This window comes from Aedes albopictus, chromosome 3, assembly GCF_035046485.1.
Source record: "Aedes albopictus strain Foshan chromosome 3, AalbF5, whole genome shotgun sequence".
In the NCBI taxonomy this organism is placed as follows: Eukaryota; Metazoa; Arthropoda; class Insecta; order Diptera; family Culicidae; genus Aedes; species Aedes albopictus.
The window spans coordinates 296318019-296340253 of record NC_085138.1 but is presented as its reverse complement, the minus strand read 5'-3'; the positions used below and the strand labels follow the sequence as shown (position 1 = coordinate 296340253).

At 42.5% G+C, this 22235-nt stretch overlaps 2 protein-coding genes across 5 annotated transcripts in view; both read right to left on the bottom strand.

Moving 5' to 3' along the window:
• Positions 1–7817, bottom strand: part of LOC109414804 (uncharacterized) — a 240542-nt gene extending 232725 nt beyond the window's left edge. The window contains exons 1-2 of one of the 4 annotated variants that reach the window (XM_062842148.1): positions 7195–7817; positions 1708–1925 (exon numbers count right to left, since the gene is read on the bottom strand). In XM_062842148.1, the coding sequence (XP_062698132.1) occupies positions 1708–1854 (147 nt within the window). In that variant the 5' untranslated portion in view covers positions 1855–1925; positions 7195–7817. Of the gene's footprint in view, positions 1–1703; positions 1926–7194 lie in introns of those variants that run through there. The other 3 variants (XM_062842147.1, XM_062842150.1, XM_062842149.1) reach the window with 3 other exon arrangements.
• A 10775-nt stretch (positions 7818–18592) lies between these two features.
• Positions 18593–19837, bottom strand: LOC134290782 (uncharacterized). The gene is made up of 2 exons (XM_062857980.1): positions 19645–19837; positions 18593–19332 (listed from the first exon to the last, which is right to left on the bottom strand). The coding sequence occupies exons 1-2, from the start codon at positions 19835–19837 to the stop codon at positions 18593–18595; spliced, it is 933 nt and encodes a 310-aa protein (XP_062713964.1).
• Positions 19838–22235: the final 2398 nt, after the last annotated feature.

Below are 22235 nucleotides of genomic sequence, written 5' to 3'. Positions count from 1 at the left end.
GGGCCCATGGTCTTGTATCGTGGCGCGGGAACAACGTTTCCACAATCTTCTGCAGCATCTCGGGGGAGCCTTCTGGGGGTGCTGACGCGCCTTTCGTTTTGGTTTTGCTAATCTGTAGACATAACCCCAAGGGGTCGTATTGGCTGCCTTAATCTCTTTGTTCAGTGCCAGTTCAGCCGCCCTGTAAGAAACACTTCGTTCAATTCTATTCTCATCGGTACGAGCCCTTTGCGTCTTCCTTCTAGCTCTTAAGCAGGATGCGCGGAGTTCTGCGATTTCTGGACACCACCAGTACACCGGTTTGTGTTCATTTTTGGGTAAGGATCGCCTTGGCATTGCGGCATCACATGCACGGCTTAGGGTTCCGACTAGATCATCGCTGGATAGATCGTCGGTGTTACCCTCCATAAGCAATCGCTCCACAAATGCCGGCTTATCGAATCGCGAGGTTAGCCATCCCCGATGACGGTCGATGACCTTCGGCTGTGGCCGTCTTCCTCCGTTTCCACTCTATATCGCCAGATGGTCACTATGCGTGTATCCATCGTCGACCCTCCAGTTCAAGCTAGGGTTTGTTTAGACCCGGGCTCCAGAAGGTCATATCAATGATGAACTCTGCACCATTCCTATTGTAGGTTTTATTGTCACCTACGTTCACGAGATCCACGTTTAGTCTAGCCAAGCGAGTAATGCCCAGTCTCTCGCGTTAGTCAAGCGGCTACCACACTCAATCGCCCAGGCGTTGAAGTCTCCACTGATGACCACGGGACGCAATCCCACTTGTTAAAGAATCCACCATAGACGAGAACTGGTCTATCGTCCACTTGGGAGGAGCATAACATTACAGCCCGTTGATATTAGCTATTGCGAAGCCCTCGTGCGACGTGGAAATTATTTCCTGGAGCGGAAAACGAGCGGTTGTTCAGATCGCCGCCAGCTTGGCCTTATCCGCTACCCAGTTTCCGTTATCGGGAGGGATGCGGTACGGGTCCGATAGTAGGGCGATGTGCTTGACTCCGAGACTGACTGTCACAGCAACTGTTGTGCGGCTTCACAGTGGTTCAGGTTTAGTTGTGTAACCTGCATTATCGTTTGGAATTTCGACCTCCTCGTGTGTCTGGACATTTAGGCCCGCCCGCCGTGTGGCCCTTGTTTGCCGTGCAAATCAGGTGGTTCTAGAAAAGTGTGACATTAAGGGTATTGGGTATAGGAAAATTGTGTGACAGAGGGGGAGGGGGTCTAGAAACCCCGAAAAACGATGGACGTAATATAAGAATCTTTCCCTATCTAGAAGCGAAATCCTTAATTTTCAGAATAGGTTGAAAAGTAATAATATTCGTTGTGAAAACATCATCGTTCTTCACAATCTGATGATAGCTGAGAGATGAATGATGGCTTTTTTAACCTCAATATCTTCCAGACCTCGTGTAAGATATATTAAATTTCCCAAATTCATCTCGTATACATATGACTACTAGCATATCAAACATGTAGCATTTACCCGAAATAGGACGCATTTTAGAGCCTCAAGTTTTCCTAGTCAATATTTGCCTGCGTATACTTCAACCGAAAACTCATTTTCAATCTACGCTGCAGCGCTATGTATTGCCCAGAGGGCTACAAAGGGCCAAAAACGACTCAATTACATCCACCCGCAACACAAATAGACGGTTCAACTAATGAAATACGCCGGGGTTACATACTTACAACGATGTTTTCCTCAAGGCAGTCTATCTCGCTGTCGTCCGATAAGGCGTGCAGCAGATTCATGGTACTACATGCCGATCGTCCGTCCGTCGTCACCGTCGTCGTTGTCGTGTGTGACCTGTCCCGCTCTCGTGCGGTTGAATTCATCTTGTTGCTTGCAGAGCGGCACTGGTTGGTCAAACAACTGACGGAGTTGCGGAAACTTCCGCGTTGCCGGGCTGGAAGAACGAAGGGAATACCAAACAGTTGTGTTACTTTTTGTACATATTGTTACTGCTGACTTGGACTGCAATCTGGGCAGCTGCAAATGCAGTTTGTTGGCCTGTTCTCTCGAAACGTAGTCTTTATATGGTGCCATGATGGTGTGATTTTGGACAGATTGCATTCTTTACCGGATCTGTGGTAGAAGGAAGTAGGGGGTAAAATAACTTTCAGCTTCTTGGTTGTTTTGAGAACTTCTTCGTAAATCCTGTGACCAACATGCGGTGAACTTTTCAATCAGAACTGAATTACTTCGTGATTGTCTGTTTCGAAAAGCCATGTGGTGCTACGGCTTTTGTTTCAAAATCCATATGTAGTATTATCGGAACGCAGAAGTGTTTACTTGATATGAAAATATCATTTATGACATGCTTACAGAAGGGCCATTGCACAATAGTCCAAGGATCAAGATGAGGAAAAGGAAAGCCTTTGAATGAAATTCTAGTGAAAGCATACAGTCATTCATTAGAAAACCGATGACTTGATATAATTTCCTAGCCAAGTCAAGTACCGTAAACCGGGGTTGATTGATTGATTTGTCTTTATTAAAGAGACTTTCAGCACTTGGCTGCGTAAACCGGGGTCAAATTTATCTCCGGATCGAAATAGATCAGACGTTCTTCCTTTAAATTAAGCAGGTTTCAAAAGGTGTTCTATCAAGTATCGTGCTGATTGAATCAGATACTAAAAGATGTAAGGAAACTATTAAAAGTATCAATTTTGAGACAACCTGGTAGAAATCGGTTTTAAACGATGAGAAACTGAGAAATAAACAATAGTTAAAACATTTCATTAAGTTTCCTTGACGAGTCATGCAAATATTAGATAACAGAAGTCAACAAAATGTATCTAAAGAAATGTGCACATTCGGGAAAAAAATGCAGAATGCGCTCGTTTTTCAGGGATCCCAATACGCAGTCATCAAAAAAAAAAAAATCTCCAAAGATTTTCAATGAGGATTTGACAAAAAACATCACCCATTCTACCAGTTAGTAATTCTCTAATAAAACACAAGATTTTTTGGAAACCCTCCATACATTACAGCAGAATCTCTCTCTCTCTTCTTGGCGTAACGTCCTCATTGGGACAAAGCCTGCTTCTCAGCTTAGTGTTCTATGAGCACTTCCACAGTTATTAACTGAGAGCTTCCTCTGCCAATGACCATTTTGCATGCGTATATCGTGTGGCAGGCACGAAGATACTCTATGCCCAAGGAAGTCAAGGAAATTTCCTTTACGAAAAGATCTTGGACCGACCGGGAATCGAACCCGTCACCCTCAGCATGGTCGTGCTGAATACCCGTGCGTTTACCGCCTCGGCTATATGGGCCCTATTACAGCAGAATATTGCTTCCAAATTCCTTTCAAGTTCCCAGAAAATTTCAGAAGTCCTTTCGCGATTCCCCTTGCAGTTACTCTTGGGTTTTCCACAGTTTATTTTAAGGTTACTGCAAAAGATTTTTCTGGGTTCAGGGATCTCTCTCAAAACCACTTTTCGGAATCTTCCAAGTTCCTAGATTGCTCCTGGATCAAACTGTGATTGCTGTTTTTCTTTTCTTCAGGATTTCTTCGGAAATTCTCCCCGGAGCTCCTCAGAATTTATACCAGATGTTTTACGGAAATACCTTCAGGAGTACCTTGGAAATTCCTTCAGAACTTCCCAGGAGCTTCCCGCAGAAGATTCTTGGTAACTTTTTTAGTAAGTCCTCGAGAATTTCTGAAGAAGTTCCTCGGGAATTGCAGCAGAAGTTTCTCAGAAATTTCCTCAGAAGTACCTTTTTTCAAGGAATCTTCTGTAATTTCTTCAGGATTTCCTCGGAAATTTCTCCAGTAGTTCTCATACAATTCCTCCGGGAGCTCCCTGTGAATTATTCCAGGAGCTGCCCAGAAATTTCCCGGTAATTGCTGCAGAAGTTTCTCGGAAATTTCTTCAGGAGTTTTTCAAAAAAATTTGTGGAAGTTACTCAGAAATTCTTCCAGGTGTTCCTGGGTAATTTTATCAAGAGTTCTTTGAAAGTTTGTCTTGGAGTCTGCCGGGAACTCCAGCAATTCTTTCCAAAATATCTCCAAAAATTCTCCCGCGCTTCATAGGCAATCCGTCCAGCAAATCCTTTGGAATTCCTCCAGGAGTCCATTGGCAATTTCTTCGGAAGTTTTTCCGAAATTCCTCTAGGTGTTTCTCAAGAATTCTTCCGGTAGTTTCTCGGAAAATTCTCCGGGAGTTCTTCGTGAATGCCTCTGCGAGTTCGTCGAGAATCTCTCCGGGAGTTCTTCTGGAATTTCTCCAGGAGTTCTTCGGGTATCCTTCAAGGAGTTGCGTGGGAATTCCTCCAGAAGTTCACCGGAAATTCCTCCAGGAATTCCTCGGGAATTCCTCCAGGAGTTACTCGAGAACTTCTCCAGGAGTTCCTTTTAGAATTCCCTCTGCAGTTCCTTGGGAATTTCTCTAGAAAATTAAGAATGTTTCCCAGAATTTGCACGAGAATTTCTCCAACAGTAGGGAATTCCTGCAGGAGTTCCTTGAAAGTGCCTCGGGAATTTCTACATCAGTTATTAGAAAGTATGTTCAGAAAATTTTCGGGAATTCACACAGGAGTCCCTCCGGGAATTCCTCAAGGAGTTCCTCGAGAGTTTTTCCCAAGATTTATTTTCAGGAATTTCGTCCAGGATTTCCTCCAGGAGCTCCTCTTGAATTCCTCCGAGAGTTACTCGAAAATTCCTCCGGGAGTTTTAGAATTCCATCTGCAGTTCCTCGGGAATTTCTCTAGAAGTTCAAGAATGTTTCCTAGAATTTGCTCTAGAATTTCTCCAACAGTTCCTACGGAATTCCAACAGAAGTTCTTAGGGAATTCCTGCAGGAGTTCCTTGAAAAAGTTCTCCGGTAGTTCCTCGGGAATTTCTACATCGGTTATGAGAAAGTATGTCCAGAAAATTTTCGGGAATTCATACAGGAGTCCCTCCGGGAATTCCTCAAGGAGTTCTTCGAGAGTTTTTCCCAAGATTTATTTTCAGGAATTTCGTCCAGGATTTCCTCCAGGAGTTCCTCTTGAATTCCTCCGGGAGTTACTCGAAAATTCCTCCGGGAGTTCCTCGGGAATCCTACTAGCAGTTCTTCGGAAACCCTGAGAAGTTCCTCCGGGAATTCTACGAGAATTTCCCCAGGAGGTTTTAGGAAATACCTCCGAGAGTTCCTCGGAAATTTCTCGGAAATTCCTCCGAGACTTCTTCGAGAACTCCTCTGAGAGTTTCTCGGGGATTCCTCTGAGAGTTCTTCGGAAAATTCCTTCAGGAGTTTCTCGAGAATTCCTCCAGCAGTTCCTCGGGAATTCTTCCGGGAGTTCATCGGGAAATTCTACGAGAGTTCCTCTCTCCAGTATTTTCTCAGGAATTTTTCCGGGAGTTCCTAGGGAATTCCTACGGAAGAGCATCGGGACTTCCTCATGGTATTGCTCCGGGATGTCCTTGGGATTTTTCCCGGTAGTTCCTCGGGAAATTTTCCGGGAGTTTGTAGGGAATTCCTCCAGAAGTTCAAGGGAGTTAATTATTAATTGCTTTGGCATTTTCTCGAGAATTCCTCTCAAAGTTTCTCCTTTCTCCTCCCGGGAGTAACTTTACGCATTCACGTAAAACTCCTGAATGAATTCCCGATGATCTCCTGAGGAACTCGTGAAGTAATTTCCAAGAAACTCGTGAAGTAATTTCCAAGAAACTCCTGTAGGAATTTCCAAGGAACTATGGATCATATGAAGAAATTTTTGAGGAGCTCTTGAAGAAATTGTTTCACAGCAACTCCTTTAGATTTTTTCCAGGGGAACTGTTGGAGAAACTCCTGTTGGGATTCCCGAGGAACTTTTGGAGGAATTCTTGGGGAACTGCTGGAGACACTCCTGAGAAACTCCTTAACCAATCCTCAAGAAAATCCTGCAGGATTTTCCAAGTAAGTCCTGAAAAAAAAAACTACAAGGATGTATTGATGAAACTTCCCGAGAATTCCTTAGGAAAGTACGGGTGAACTTCTGGAGGAATTCCAGAGGAAATTCTGAAGGATTTCTTAAGAAACTCCTGAAGGAATTCTCAGAATTCTCTCCCGCAGAAATTGTTGAAAGTATTTTTGGAGAACATCTAGAGGAATTTCCAGGGAAATCTTGGAGGAACTCGTGGAACTCCTGGAGAAATTTTCGAGGAACTCCTGAAGAGAAATTATCGAGGAGCTCTTGAATAAGTTCCCGAGAATCTCTTTGAGAAATTCACAAGGTACTGTTGAAGAAATTTCCGTGAAAATCCCACAGCATTTCCTTGGATACGCCTGGAAGATTACAGGTAAATCCTCTAGGAGTTCCCTAGAAACTCATGGAGAAATTCCTGAGGGACTCTTGATGAAATTTCCTAGAAACTCCTGCGGCAATTGCTGGTAATTCCTCGAGGAATTTCTGAAAAACTCCTTCAAGTATTTGCGGAGAACGGTTTCCCGGGGAAATGATGGAGGAATTCCGGAGAAACTCCTGAAGGAATACTCGAGGAACTTTTACAAGAATTCTCGAGCTAATTCTGGAGAAATTTTCGATGAATTGTAGAAGAAACTTCTAAGAAACTCTTTAATTTTTTTTCCTGCAGGCACTCCGGGGAACTCCGTAAGCTTCCGGGGTGCTTTTAAAGGACCTCTCGAGGAATTCCTGTAGTAATTGCCGAGGAACTCCTGAGGAAGTTCGAATATCTCTTGGAGAAGTTCCCTAGGAATTCCTTAAGAAATTTTCGTAGAACTTCTAGAAGATCTCCCGAAGAACTCCTTGAGAAGTTCCGAGGAACTCCTGAAGGAATTCCCGTGAAACTCCTGCAGAATTTTCCGAGAAACCTTTGGAATAATTCCCATAGATCGCCTGGATGAGTTCTTAAAGATCCCCTAGAGAAACTCTCGAAGGACTCCAAATTATTGCCAATCTCTTTAAAACCATTTGTTGTCGAGGTATATATGATTGCTGTTTTGTTAAAATCACCCTATTTTATTATATTTTTATGTGCAGACTTCAACTAAATGATTAAATAGAAGAAAAAATAAATCTCATTGTTAACTTTCCATTAATCACTGCCTAAGCACCTGTACTTTTTCTTTTATCCAGTCTCAACAGAAAACTCCTGTTTGATTGAAATGCACTTAACGTTTGCATTTCTTGTTTTTTTTTTCGCCCACCACCATGCATAAAACTTCCCACTAAAGATAAAGGCTTACCGTGGTTCTTGTTTTCTTAGTTTTCCAATTCCTCTCCACCACCGGACCAGCCCTGTGGCCCAACCAACCGACCCGCCACTCACTATCGCCTGAAGCAACTTTCAACCCAACTTATCACAAAAGCTTTCTTCCACCTTCGAACCACCGACCCAACCCGTTCCGACGACACTAAATCGCACTTGTCCACTGTCAAATTCCCGGATAGTTTCGCCCGTTGCGCTAGAACTCTCTTCGGATTTCGGTCCTTGCGCTGCGCTTCCTGATTGCACCGAGGGGACACAAATTATCACGTCAAAGTTTCGCCACAGTTCTCGCTAAAGCCGGTTTTTTTTCTATCACTGGCAAAGTGCTTTTTTTTCACTCACGCTAACTCGATTTTGTTTTAGATCCCTTTTTTTGGTTCATGCACTTTGCGTTTTGTTTTAATTCAAGTCATCGAAGACTAATTCCAATCGCGCGTTTGACGAAAAGAAAACACCCAGAATACCTAGAATCCTCCGCGCCGTGTGTTCTCAGGTGCCACCGCCGCACAAAACTGCCGTGGATTGTTATTGTTACAGTTCATTATTCTCACGTCTGTCGAAAATGTGTTTTGCGATCCGGTGAGTGGAGTTAATTGGCAGCCGATGATAAGGCGTGAGTTATGATGAACTTTGTTGTAGGTAGCAGCAATCGACATACAGCACACGCGATGAGAGTGTTATCAGCTGCCGAGCGATATATGGGTTCCACTGAGGGTGGATTTGTTTGTAAACATTTGGATTCATGGTACCGGTGCGGTGGTACCTGTTCTTGATGATTTATTTGGGAATGTTGAATCATTATCTCTTTAACAGGCGGTGTGAGTGTTTTTGGAACTGAATTAATTATAAGGCACACATACAAATAGTAGACGTTCGAAGATATATTCCTGTATCTGCAGTAATATGAACATAGCAATGCAACTGTTATTCCATAGTGAACCGGTAAAATAATACAAAAATATATAGAAAATTATTATTATTGTTCGGTTTATTATTTATACTGAATTCCACAAAACGCGGTCTAATATGTTTAGTTGTAACATAATAGTTTTTATGTAACAAGTTCCAAACAGTTGTTTTTTTCAGCACGAGTCGTTGGTATAAATACGAAGAGTGCTGAAAAAATCAACTTTTCATACAAAATTTTATGCAATGATTTTTTCATTATACAACTCATTTGCATAATGTTATAATGCAACTCAAATGAGTTGCATTATGAACATTATATAACTATTTTTTATTATGCATGTTCACATTCTTCGAAGTTCTTGAAGCAAAACTCGTCTTTGCGGTATGATAAAGCTCAAGCTGAAATATTATTTTATTATTGCATGGTACTTTTAGGGAATTGTTTTATACTCACAATTTAGTCTCCTCAGTTAAGCAATCGTGAACAAAATTATTCTAATTAGGTTTTAAGTACAAATTAGCCTGTAAGTTCAATTAGTTAAGTACATTAAGAACATATTATGCATGTTAACTTACAATAGAAATATCTTTATATATCAACGAGTTCAACAAATCTAATTCTGACCTCGTGCTATTCGATGTCTTTTGTCTATCAGTGTGAATAATGTCAGTCGTCCGTCACTTCCATCTGACAGCGTTAGGGTTAAAAGTGGCTCATTACCATACGAGGGGCTTGCACGTAACATCCTCCCCCTCATGGCGCCTCAACTTCCGGTATGGCGTCATCCTTCAACTCCACGTCCAAGAGCGCAAGCTTAGCGACAGCTCGGTTCAGTAGTCCTCCTGTAGCCATCACATCCGCCTTCCGTATTGTTCCATCTTTGCCGGGATACACACGCACCACCCTACCCCTCAACCATTTGTTTCTTACCTTTTCATCAGCAATGACCACTAATTCACCCACATTGATCGGTCTGACACCTCTGAACCATTTCGTCCTTCTTGTAATGGTCGGAAGGTATTCCGTTACCCAACGCCGCCACATCCGATGCAAAGTATGTTGAATAAAATCCCAACTGCTTCGCAAAGCTTGTTTTTCGTCCACTGGTAATTTTACAGGTTGCTGTACTCCACCAGAACTAAGCAGCAGGAAATGATTCGGGGTAATTGCTTCATCATCAGACGTAGATAGAGATACGAACGTCAGGGGTCGCGAATTAATCATTTTTTCAGCTTCCAAGAACATCGTCAACAACGATTCGTCATCTAGCTTGCGATCGACAGGAACTACTTCAAGCGCCGTCTTAATGGACCTCACCATCCTTTCCCAGCAGCCTCCCATGTGAGGTGCTGAGGGTGGATTGAATCTCCACTTCGTGTACGTATCCGTAATAGAGTTGCAGAGTTCCGTATTAATCGACTCGAGTTCCTTGGCTAGCTCCCTGCTAACTCCAACGAAATTGGTTCTATTATCGGAATAGATTTCTTGCGGTGCTCCACGTCTTGCTATAAATCTCCGTATAGCTTTCTTGCAAGAATCGGCGGTTAAACTACAGGCAACTTCAATGTGAATTGCCCTGATAGTCAAGCAGGTGAATAAGACTCCCCAGCGTTTAGCAACGCTTCGGCCAACTTTTACCAGATACGGGCCGAAATAATCAATTCCGACGAAGGTGAAAGCTCGTACATATGGCGTCAATCGGACTTTCGGAAGCGGTCCCATTTTTGGAGTCATCGGGATGCACTTATAAACTCGGCACCACATACATCGTGTTTTCGTCTTGCGTAGACTTGCTCGAAGCTTCGGCACGAAAAACCTTTGGCGGACCTCGTTCAATACGGTCTCGTCGTTTGCATGCCTGTATTTATCGTGATACCACCCTAGTAGAAGTTCTGTGATGCGATGCTCCCGAGGTAATATGATTGGATACTTCGCATCAAACGACAGATAATCTGCCGCATCTATTCGACCACCCACTCGCAAAATTTGTTGATCATCAAACGTCGGTATAAGGTTCGCCAACCTACTGGATCTTTCAATGAGAATCTCATCGCTTCCCATATCTTTGTTACGTTTCAATACTGCCACTTCATCTGAGTAAGCTTCTGACTGTGCAATTTTCCACAACGATACCTCAGCTTTCTGCAGTTCTTCTTGTGTCAGATCTTTTCCAGTTATGCGTGGAATACCATTGATAGCTCGATACAAGTTGTCTAGATATCGGTGGACGTACGCTACAGTCCTCTTCAGCCGTACAAACTTGGAAAATCGCGCAAAATCAATTATTGTTTTTGCGATGAGGTGGGTACCTGCAAAGGATGGACGAAGTTGTTCGGTAGTCTCTTTCACATTGCTCGTCTAGCCAGTCGTTTCTTCGTTCGTACAAGAAAGCGGGTCCACGAAACCAACGGCTATCCGGATCAATAGATGACCTTCTACACCATTTTGTTGCCTCGTCCGCGACGTTGGCTGTTGTCCCAATCCATCTCCATTCATCCACCGTAGTCAAATTTAGAATTTCGTTAACTCTAAACGCTACTGGAGGTTTGAGTGTTCGACTGTTTGGATGCACTTGATGTTAGAATTCTCGGCTATGCAGTCTCCAAACTCCTTGGAACGACAATCAGACATTCCGCTTAGCAAAGACTATAGACACAGAACGAACCAAATGATTTTTCCCCTGAAGATGGCAATAAACATTGCCGAAACGTAGGGGCGAATTAAACCCGTTGTCGTTCCAAGGAGTTTGGAGACTGCATAGCCGAGAATTCCAACATCTAAACGCTACAAATTGGCGGTAGCGTCTTGAGTCTGATTTGATCCAGGAAATAGCAGTAGTGGAATCGCTCCAAAGGAATGTACGAGTGACTTTAATGGAGTGCACACTAAAAAAATCTCAATTTTAATAGTGACACAATTGATCGAACTGCCTGAAGAAGCTTTGACATAAACATAAATGTGTCATATTTTTACACTTTTTGTGACGTACACTCCCGTTCAAAAGTTTGGGGTCACCCCCTCAAAAACATGTCATTTTTTTAGGCCCATATCTCCGCCAATTTGCGTCCGATTTCAAAACCCCAGGTTTCTTTCAAAAGATAATAAGTCAAAGAAACTTTGAACATGATTCAAAAGAAACTTTTTCAAAAAAATTTGTATGTAAACTTAACCCAAAGTTGCCAAATTTTCTAAAAAATGAATATAAACTTACGGCAGTGTCGCTGGAAATTGGGTCGACCAAATTTTAAGATGAGAGCGGTAATATGACCCATTTTCTATTAGCTTTCAACTGCTTTTTACAGAACTTAGCTAAAAAATCTAGAAAAAAAGTTATTAAGTAAATTAATCCTTGATGTCATCGACCAAAAGTTTGGGGTCACCCCTCAATATGATGTATCGGCCAAAAGTTTGGGGTCACTTTCGTAAAACATGGAAAAGTGATTTGTTGATATCTTTGTCATCTTTCATTCAATTTTAATTCTTATTGGCTTATTTGAAACAAAATGAATGATACTTACTGCATAGACATTGAACCACAAATATTTGTTGAAATTTACATACTAAAACTTAACGTAAAGTTGCCTCATTTGAAGCGTAGTAAAATGTGCTAACTTTACATAACATTTTTGCCTTTCTCGTACACCAAGGTGTACCGAAAGGCTATATGTTCACTCCAAAAACGAAAATTAGATAGAGCCCTCGGAGGGGTCAAGTCTTATATACCAATCGACTCAGCTCGACGAGTTGAGATGATGTCTGTGTGTGTGTATGTGTGTGTGTGTGTGTATGTATGTGTGTGCGTATGTGCGTGTGTGTGTGTGTGTGTGTGTACAAAAAGGTCACCTCATTTTTAGATAGTAAATATCAACCGATTTCAACGACCGATGGTTCATTCGACAGGGCATTTTGTCCCATTGTTTCCTATTGAAAATGGTTCAGATCGGTCCAGCCGTTCCGGAGTTATGGCCATTTTGGTGTTCCGGATCGGCACCCCAGGAAGGGGCCAGATATGAAAACGCTACAAACCCATGCATGCGACACATCAAACCACGGCATTTTCGATAACCTGATGAACGGTAAGCAGGAAAATAGTCTCAGATCATATCTGAACCGGTAGTGTTCCCGAACCGGTTCCGGGTGTCCCACCGGAAGTGGCCAAATATGAAAGTGAACCAAACCCATGCATGCGAGACATCAAACAGCGGCTTTTTCAATAACCTGATAAACAGTAGACAGGAAAACATTCTCAGACCATATCTGAACTGGTAGTGTTCCGGAACCGGTTCCGGGTGTCCCGCCGGAAGTGGCCAAATATGAAAGTGAACCAAACCCATGCATGCGAGACATCAAACAGCGGCATTTTCGATAACCTGATGAACAGTAGGCAGGAAAAATTCTCAGACCATATTTGAACCGGTTGTGTTCCGGAACAGGTTCCGGGTGTCCCACCGGAAGTGGCCAAATATGAAAGTGAACCAAACCAAGGCATGGAACACATCAAACAGTGGCTTTTTCGATAACCTGTTGAACAATAGGCAGGAAAACATTCTCAGATTATATCTGAACTGGTAGTGTTCCGGAACCGGTTCCGGGTGTCCCGCCGGAAGTGGCCAAATATGAAAGTGAACCAAACCCAGGCATGCGAAACATCAAATAGCGGCTTTTTCGATAACCGGATGAACAGTAGGCAGAAAAACATTCTCAGACCAGATCTGAACCGGTAGTGTTACAGAACCGGTTCCAGATGTCTCTCCGGAAGTATCATAAAAATTAACCCAATCCTTAAATGCGACGCATCAAATCGCTGCTCTTTAGGTAAACTGATGAACGTTTAGCAAGAAAATAGTTTCGTACCATATTGGAAACGACCTATGTTGTCAAATGTAGAAGAGAACAAAACCCGGCACATTAAACAGTGGCTTTTTAAATAACATGATGCACGATTAGCGAGAAAATAGGCTCAGACCACATCTAAGATCTTTTTAAAGACTACCGATAGTGTTCCGGATCTAGGGTATCCCACCGGAAACGGCCAAATGCCAAAAGGAATCAAACCCATGCATGCGACACATCAGATAGCGGATTTTCCGATAACTTGATGAACAGTAAGCAAGAAAATAAGCTCAGACCACATTAAACAATATCGGTAGTGTTCCAGAACCGTTTAAGTTGTTACGCTGGAAGTGGACAAATGCAAAAATGAATTCATGGCTTTTTAGGGAACCTGATGAACAGTTCCCAAGAAACTAGTCTCAAACCACATAAGGGATAATCGGTACTGTCCCGTAATGGGTTCCTGGTGTCCCGCCGAAAGTATGCAAATGAAAAAGTGATCCTAACCCATGCATGCGTTAGCAAGAAAATTGGCTCAGACCGCATTCAAAACTACCAGTAGCGCACCGGATTGGGTTTCTCGTATCCTACCGAATGTGGCAAAATACAAAAGTGAACCAAACCGCGGTTTTTTTCATAACCTGAGGAACGATTAGGAAGAAAATAGGCTCAGACCACATTAGAGGCTACCGATAGTGATGCAGAACCAGCATTAGGTGCTCGCAAAAACTACAAAAGTTAACAAAGTCAATAAAGCGATAAATATTTGTAAGAGAACAAAATCTTGACTGAACTAAGGCCACATACAAACAGGCGTCTCACTATACTCACCCATAGTGCTTGTTTTCAACGGTTGAATCAAATAGGTATAAACTGTTTTTGTCCGTTTGACGTTTACTCACTATCGTTATCAAGCCAGCACCGGCTTATGAAACGCAACCTGATTAGCATTTGGCGATTTTTGTTTCTTGACGAATAAAATAGCAATATGTTCCAAATGATATGTCTGTTTGTCTGTACTAAAAAATCTCATCAAATCACACCAAGAATCACACCATTTCAGATTCCTGAGGTGTAAAAATATATAGAAGGATGGGTCTACGTTATATTCAAAAATGAAAATTATCGCATCAACCCCGGACAAAGTTTTTTCAATCCTCTTTTGCGTCTAAAACTACTGAGAAAATTTTTTATGCTTTTATTGCTTGCATTTTTTGTCAAATCTTACAAGAATCTAGTAACCTAAAATAATGAAATATAGACTGAAGCGTGCCGAAAAAACTTTGTCGAAGACCGTAAAGTCATCTGTGATTGTGAAAGAAGTGATTCAGTGATAGTGAAGGTTCTCAAGCAGTCAACTGAAAATTATGATATTTTTCAGCTCTGTCTATACTGCCGTGAATCGCAAGTCAGTCCCATATGTAAAAAGTAGGTATTGAGAAAATGGCCACTGAAGTTTTCAAATTCGATTTCTATATGAAACTCGAAAAAATCACCATGAATTGGAAACTTCTGCGATCATCATGAAACTTTCACATATTGTTTCAAACGTGAAAACGTAACAGTGAAAAATATAAAACTGGCTAAAATAGTGTTAGGTTTTGCACTGGAGGGTGCACAAGTCCGTAATGGGACTGACTTGCGATTACATTTCATTATACAATCTGACTTGGTGTTATTTTTTATTTGTACTGAACAAACTATATATTTGTTTGCACGCAGCTGAAAGATCATCCGAAGAAAGCTCGAAAACGACCAATAACTCATTTTTGCCCAAAATGCGGATGGGACTGACTTGCGGTTCAATGCAGTATATGTTTAACATAACGTTGGAATATGTTCCATTAATAAGTTTCCCAATTATATTAAAATTATTGCTTTTCTAAATAAAGTATTCTCAGGATTCAGGAACAGTTCAGATTACGTCGATGGAATGATCATGCTTCGGAATGATGGCTCATGCACAGAAACTTGCTTAACAAAGCAATAGCGGAAGATTCCAGAAACAGGGACCGAGTTCTAGACCACCTGATAGGTAGGAGATTGTCCTCAACACGACGGTTTCAAACCGAACGGACTCAATATATACCAAACTTTCCGTATGACATTTTTGAGTTCAGAAAAGCCATTTTGACTGGGAAACCTTGACCGATTGATCCCTTGAAAGGCCCCAAACGGACCGAAACGTCGGAAAAAATCATAAGCCAACATTCTGAAGCAAAATCATCCCAGTCGTATCCCAACTAAGGAAAGATCATGAGTACATGTTCGACGAGAAAGGCACTATCACCACTAGGTGGATTAATCTGGGTTTTTTAAACAAAAATTGTTAAATACGTTAAGTTGAAGACATCAAACGTAAATTTAGTTAATTATCTTTGAAATAAGCCAAAAATAATTAAAATTGAGCTATAGATGACGATGATATCACCAAATCACTTTTTCATGTTTTACGAAAGTGACCCCAAACTTTTGGCCGATAGATCATATTGAGGGGTGACCCCAAACTTTTGGTCGATGACATCAAGGATTAATTTACTTAATAACTTTTTTTCTATATTTTTTTGCTAAGTTCTGTAAAAAGCAGTTGAAAGCTAATAGAAAATGGGTCATATTACCGCTCTCATCTTAAAATTTGGTCGACCCAACTTCCAGCGACACTGCCGTAAGTTTATATTCATTTTTTAGAAAATTTGGCAACTTTGGGTTAAGTTTACATACAAACTTTTTTGAAAAAGTTTCTTTTAAATCATGTTCAAAGTTTCTTTGACTTATTATCTTTTGAATGAAACCTAGGGTTTTGAAATCGGACGCAAATTGGCGGAGATATGGGCCTAAAAAAATGACATGTTTTTGAGGGGGTGACCCCAAACTTTTGAACGGGAGTGTACGTATTAAGGCGAAACTGGAAGCATTTCCTCACTTTTTGGTTTTTGATTTTTTATTAAATAACGAAGCAATATTTTCAAAATCGGTTTTCGTGCACATGTAGAGTATGGATCAAGGTATCTTCTGAATTTTTTTGTAGTGGAAAATGTTTTTCGTTTTTGCAGAAACCATTTTTGAACAAAATTTCACATAAAAATGGTTTCTGAAAAAATGGAAAACATTTTCCACCTCAAAAAAATTCAAACGATACCTTGATCCATGGATGGTATGGTATGCATACTCTACATGTGCACGAAAACCGATTTTGAAAATATTGCTTCGTTATTTAATAAAAAATCAAAAACCAAAAAAATGAGAAAATGCTTCCAGTTTCGCCTTAAGTTTAAATTGTTTGAGTTCTTCCAGCCATAATTTTAAATAACAGAACTGATAATTTAGTTCTCTATGCTGTAAATTTACGCGATATGTTACAGAAACATAATGATTACTGATGTTGAACTGTCAAACAGCACCTTACAGAATCAGATGAAGACTGCAGTCGATTGGAAATTTGTTTATTACGAAGGTGAAACAGCATGAAAACCGCTCATAAATTTAACACCGAGTTGAGCCACAAACTTTGAAATGACAATCCGTTGCCATCAGCCGATGCAGTGGTAAACGAAAACAGCCATGCTCAGTCAATCAGAAGGCGGCTTTGTCTGCTTGGCTGCGATGACGGCTCGGTACATATTGTCAGATTTCTTGAAACGTAAACACCGCGCGGCCGTTGAAATGTTTCAAAAAGGGGCTTTGCACAAAAGTTCACGCGGTCTATCGTTTTCGAAAGGAACAGCCGCACCATAGGAAACGCCGCAATGTTATTTCCCATAAGCATGAAGTAAACAGGGGGTGAAAATCGCGGTTGTACCTTTCGGAAACGATAGGCCGCGTGCACTTTTGTGCAAATCCCTCAATACATACACGCCAGCAGTGACGACGCGACAGCCGAACTGGCAAGATGTTTATGGTTTATGGACGTTTATGGTAGAAGTTGTTCATCTTCGACTGACTTCTCTTCAACGTGGTGAGTCAACCGAGAGAGCAAGATCGAAAACTGACACTCTAAGGATCGAAGTTCAATTCCCGAATGGAACTTTTTGTATTTTTTTTGTTTCAATATTCGGTGCTATAAATAGCACAGTTCTCAATCATGTATACAAGCAGCCGACGCGCTGAGCTGTTGTGGTAAAATTACACGAGTCAAACATTTTCCGTTTCCTGTAAAAATAAGATCGCACACAATTTTGCGTCAAATGTGTTGCTTTTATATGTCGGACTTATATGACACAAAACTACAAGATTTTTTCGAAGTGTGTGGTTTTCCTCAATGGTTTTCCTCAAACGTGCGCCAATCAAAGCTGCCATCAATTCAAGGCGATTGATTGATAGAGCTTGAAGAGGTGCTACCTTCGTTTTTGATGAAACAAACGAACATCTGACTTCTCCTTTGTCTATAATGCGAAAGTACACACTTAGAAAAAATCTTGTAATTTTGTGTCATATAAGTCCGACATATAAAATCAACACATTTGACGCAAAACTGTGTGCGATCTTATTTTTACAGGAAACGGAAAATGTTTGACTCATGTAATTTTACCGCAACAGCTCAGCGCGTCGGCTGCTTGTATACATGATTGAGAACTATGCTATTTATAGCACTGAATATTGAAACAAAAAAATTCAAAAAGTTCCATTCGTGAATCGAACTTCGATCCTCAGAGTGTCAGTTTTCGATCTTGCTCTCTCGGCTGACTCACCACGTTGAAGAGATGGGAGTCGAAGATGAACAACTTCTACCATAAACAAACTTGCCAGTTCGGCTGTCGCGTCGTCACTGCTGCGTGTATGTATGTACTGAGACAGCCGTCATCGCAGCCAAGCAGACAAAGCCGCCTTCTGAATGACTGAGCGTGGCTGTTTTCGTTTACCACTGCATCGGCTGATGGCAACGGATTGTCATTTCCAGCCTTGTGGCTCAACTCGGTGTTAAATTTATGAGCGGTTTTCATGCTGTTTCACCTTCGTAATAAACAAATTTCCAATCGACTGCAGTCTTCATCTAATTTTGTAAGGTGCTGTTTAACAGTTCAACATCAGTACCGTCTACCCCCGTTCGTTTGACCGCATCTAATCTGAACACTTTTTAATTTGACCCCCTCTAATCTGCACATCGTTCAAATTAAAAATGGCTCAAACTTCATTCTGCTAATGGAACGGGGTGAAACGGAACGCAGAATCAAAACAAAACATAAAATGAGGCTGCCAGCAGTGGGGTTATTCGTCGTCCACAGGGTTGCTAGATGTTCAAACGAAAAATGAACCCCGTTGGTTTGCATGAGGTGTCGTTCAAACCAACGGGGGTAGACGGTAATCATTATGTTTCTGTAACATATCGCGTAAATTTTCAGCATAGAGAATCCAATTATCAGTTCTGTGATTTAAAATTATGGCTGGAAGAACTCAAACAATATAAACTTAATACGTACGTCACAAAAAGTGTAAAAATGTGGCACATTTATGTTTATGTCAAAGCTTTTTCAGGCAGTTCGATCAATTGTGTCACTATTAAAATTGAGTTTTTTTAGTGTGAACATACACAACCACTGCTTCCACTTACAGAAAATTTGAATCCCAACCGATGTTCGCTCTCCAAGTGTCCTGGATGAACACTTTTCCATGAACAACGAATACCGCAACTCCGTCAACGAATATCGTCATCCCAACCGATGTTCGCTCTCCAAGTGTCCTGGATGATCACTTTTCCATGAACAACGAATACCGCAACTAGTCCAAGTGGGTTATACAAGCTCATTACTACGCTCAATACTTCTCGCTTAGTTGGAATGGCTTCACCATTCATCAGGTGCCGGATGTCATCCCGTAGGCAGAAATTGAAGGCGAAGACGTCTTCGTCAGGTAACCACATCATTCCCAAGACTCGTTCAAGGTTGATCTCCTTTCCCGCAGTGAATTGCTTAGTTGACACAGGAGTAACTTCTTCTGTTCGTTCAAGAACTTCCAGTTTATTTGACCTCCAGTTACGAATGAAGAAATTCGCCTTCCCATGTATTGTCGTCACATCCGTAGCGAGTTGAACTGCCTCATCAACCGTGTCGACACTATCAAGGTAGTCGTCGACGTAGTGTTTGTGTTTTATCGCCGCCGATGCTTTTGGGTAGCTGTCTTCATACTCCGCTGCATTGAGATTTTTCACAAATTGCGACTGTACTGGAGAGCAAGTTGCTCCAAATATCGCTACGTCAGTAACCATGATCTTGACTGGCTGCTCGGGTGAATCTCGCCACAAAAACAGGAGAGCACTACGATCCTCGGGTCGAATAAGGATCTGCAAAAACATTTCCCTTATATCCGCCGTAATCGCTACTTCGCGTTCTCGGAACTGGAACATTACTGCTAGCAGCGATGTCAACAGGTCTGGACCTGTGAGGAGTTGGTCGTTCAAAGAAGTACCATCTACTTGGGCTGCTGCATCCCAGACAAGACGGATTCTTCCAGGTTTGTTCGGGCTTGTAAAAACACCAAGAGGGAGATACCACGTACGTCGAACGTCGAAACTTTGAAGCTCGTAGCCTCGTGCACAAATCCTTTGAACTTGAACTCCGTTATTTGTCTACGAACTGCATAAACGTATAATGCCGGATTCCTCTGTAGACGTTTCCAAACATTTGAAACGTTTTTCCGCCATTGGTCTGCTATCAGGGAGCTCCACATAATCATTTTTCCATAGCAAACCAGTTTCGAATTTGCCACAGTTGGTCCGCTTCGTAGAATTTTCCAAAATTTTACGCGCGCGGTCATCTTCAGCACTTTCTACGGACGGCGCTGCTGCAATGGCCAAACTCTCCAGGGTGAAAAACTCGCGGACATATTCGTTAAGATCGCTGAGTGTCGGTCGTTTGCAAATGTGCAGCTGACGATGTTGCATCTGTTCTCCCCCTCGTATTCTCCCGTATACAGCCCAACCGATTCGGGTTTTGGACGCGATTGGTTCTTGTATATTCCCTTCTCGTAACTTGAGTGTAGCAAGAAGATGAGCGTTGTCGATGCCGATCAATATTCCCGGTACGGCTGCTTCGAAACTTTTACGGGTAGCTTTTTCAGGTATTTGAATCGCTCAGCTATTTCCTCGAAGTCCAAAGATTGCTGCGGAAGACCCAGCTTGTCCACGGTATACGCTTCTCCATTTGTAAAGCGTTTGTTGCTTCCTTGGGCTGATATATCCATTTGAACCAGACGAGAGTCTGCTATTCCCTTGTTGATACCACCTGTCCACTGGATGCACAACGATTCCCTCTGCCCATCAAGTCCTAACGTTTGAGCGATTTCGCGTTCAACGAGTGTGACGGACGACCCGTCATCTAGGAAAGCGAATGTGCTTACCTCGCCGAATTTTCCATACAGTGTCACAGGGAGCACTCGGAACAGCATTGATGTCATAGTTTTTTGATGTATCGTGACAGTTGCATTCGTACTTTGCTCCAGCTTTTGTGAGTCTGTCGCAGGATCGTAGTGCAGCAAACGATGATGTAGTTTTTGGCAACCGTTAAGGCCACACGCTTCCCCTTTGCAAGGCCATCTTGAGTGAGAATTCAAGCATCGGCGGCAAAGCTTGTTGTCCTTAACAAGATTCCAACGTTCGTCCAAGTTGAGAGATTTGAACTTTGCACACTCACTTGCCTGGTGATTTTCAGTTTTGCACGCTGGACACCGTTTCGTTGTTTCTGTTAACTCGTCAATCGCACGGTTCTTGCGCAGTTCCGTCTTATCGGCCGCATCATCCTCTAGCACATGATCTTTCTGTCCGGTGGTATGCGCATTTACGAAAGCTTTATCTTTTGTCTTGACACGGTCATCCTTGATGGACTTTGGCGGCAGGTTGGACACAGTTATACTACTGGTCGCAGACGTCACACGTGTCAAGTACTCGCCGAATACGTTGAGATCAACAACCGAAAACTGCTTTTGATACATTGCCCAATTGAATTTCACATTCGCTGGTAACTTCTCGACAAGCTCCTGTAGTAGCATTGGGTTCGACAGATGCCAATCCAGTCCTACAGCTCTCAGATGGCCACACAAATTTTGGACTGCTAAACCAAACATCACCAACGTCTCCAAACGATTTGGTTTTGGAGCTGGGGTACTTCTCACTTTTTCGATGAGGTTGTGCACAATTTGCTCCGGACGTCCAAACAAAGTTTGCAAGGTCGACAGAATTTGTGGAACCGTTGAAGGACGTAACAGGAAACTGCCCACTGCGTCCTTAGCTGGTCCTCTCTCAAGGCACGTTGCAATCGTAGAAGGTTTTCGAAGTCGGAATATCCACAAGCTTGTGTCGAATGGTGATAGCTGCTGAAGAAAAGAGGCCAGTCCACCGGATCTCCCGCAAATGTTGGTAGCTCCTTCGACAGTACTTGCCTGGCGGCCAGCTGCTCCGGGGAAGGACGAAATACTTCTGGCTGGAAACTGTTCCCAAGTCTGCCGCCAGCTTCAGGAGGTATTGCTGGCTGGAACTGGTGATAGGGCGCTGCACTTGGGAATGTATTCGGATAGTTTGTTGGGGTTTCGATACGATCAGAGTAGGTCGAACGACCTCCATTGGGAGTCGAAGTGTTCAAGGTTTGGTGGTCAGAAAAGGTGTGTGATAGGGGATTTTCTCTTATTGAGCCACCGAAATGTGTCAAGGGGTTTACAGTGTCGTGGTCGGTATAGAAGTGATGTGGTTGAGGTGTTTCTTTTGTTTGACTAAGGAACGTTTGGGTGGCACTTACCAGATTCGGGCCAGCCGTAGATTTGGTGGCCGGAGGTGTTCCTTTTGGGTCATCGATGAGTACTTCAGGGTGTACCAGTGCCCGCTGGAGTCGCGTGCCGTCCGGCAGCACCGCAGACGGGAGCCCTCGGGTAGCATTGTTGGTTCGCCCGGCGAAGTCGTCGTTCCGTTGAAGAGCCTGATTAAGTGAATGCAGCTGAACCATTAACCGCTGCTCCGTTTCACGCAGACGATTTATTTCGACATCCCTCTGTTGCAATTCATGTTGTCGGCGTACTTCCATGGCATTTTGTCTGTCGTTGAACTGCTGCAGCTGTTTCTTGACTTCCAATTCGTATTCCTGATGTTGGTGCACATCCTCCTCCTTTTGGATCTGTAAATGCCGAATTTGATTGACCAGATCCAGCTCACGTTTTCGCCGAATCTCATTATCTTTTTGGTGACGTTCCTCTAGCACTTTCGCTCTGCGTAGAAAGCCTGTTTCACTTTGCCATTGACTGTATGGCAGAGCTACACTATTAGTAACTTTCGCCTTGGTTCCAATCTTTGTGAC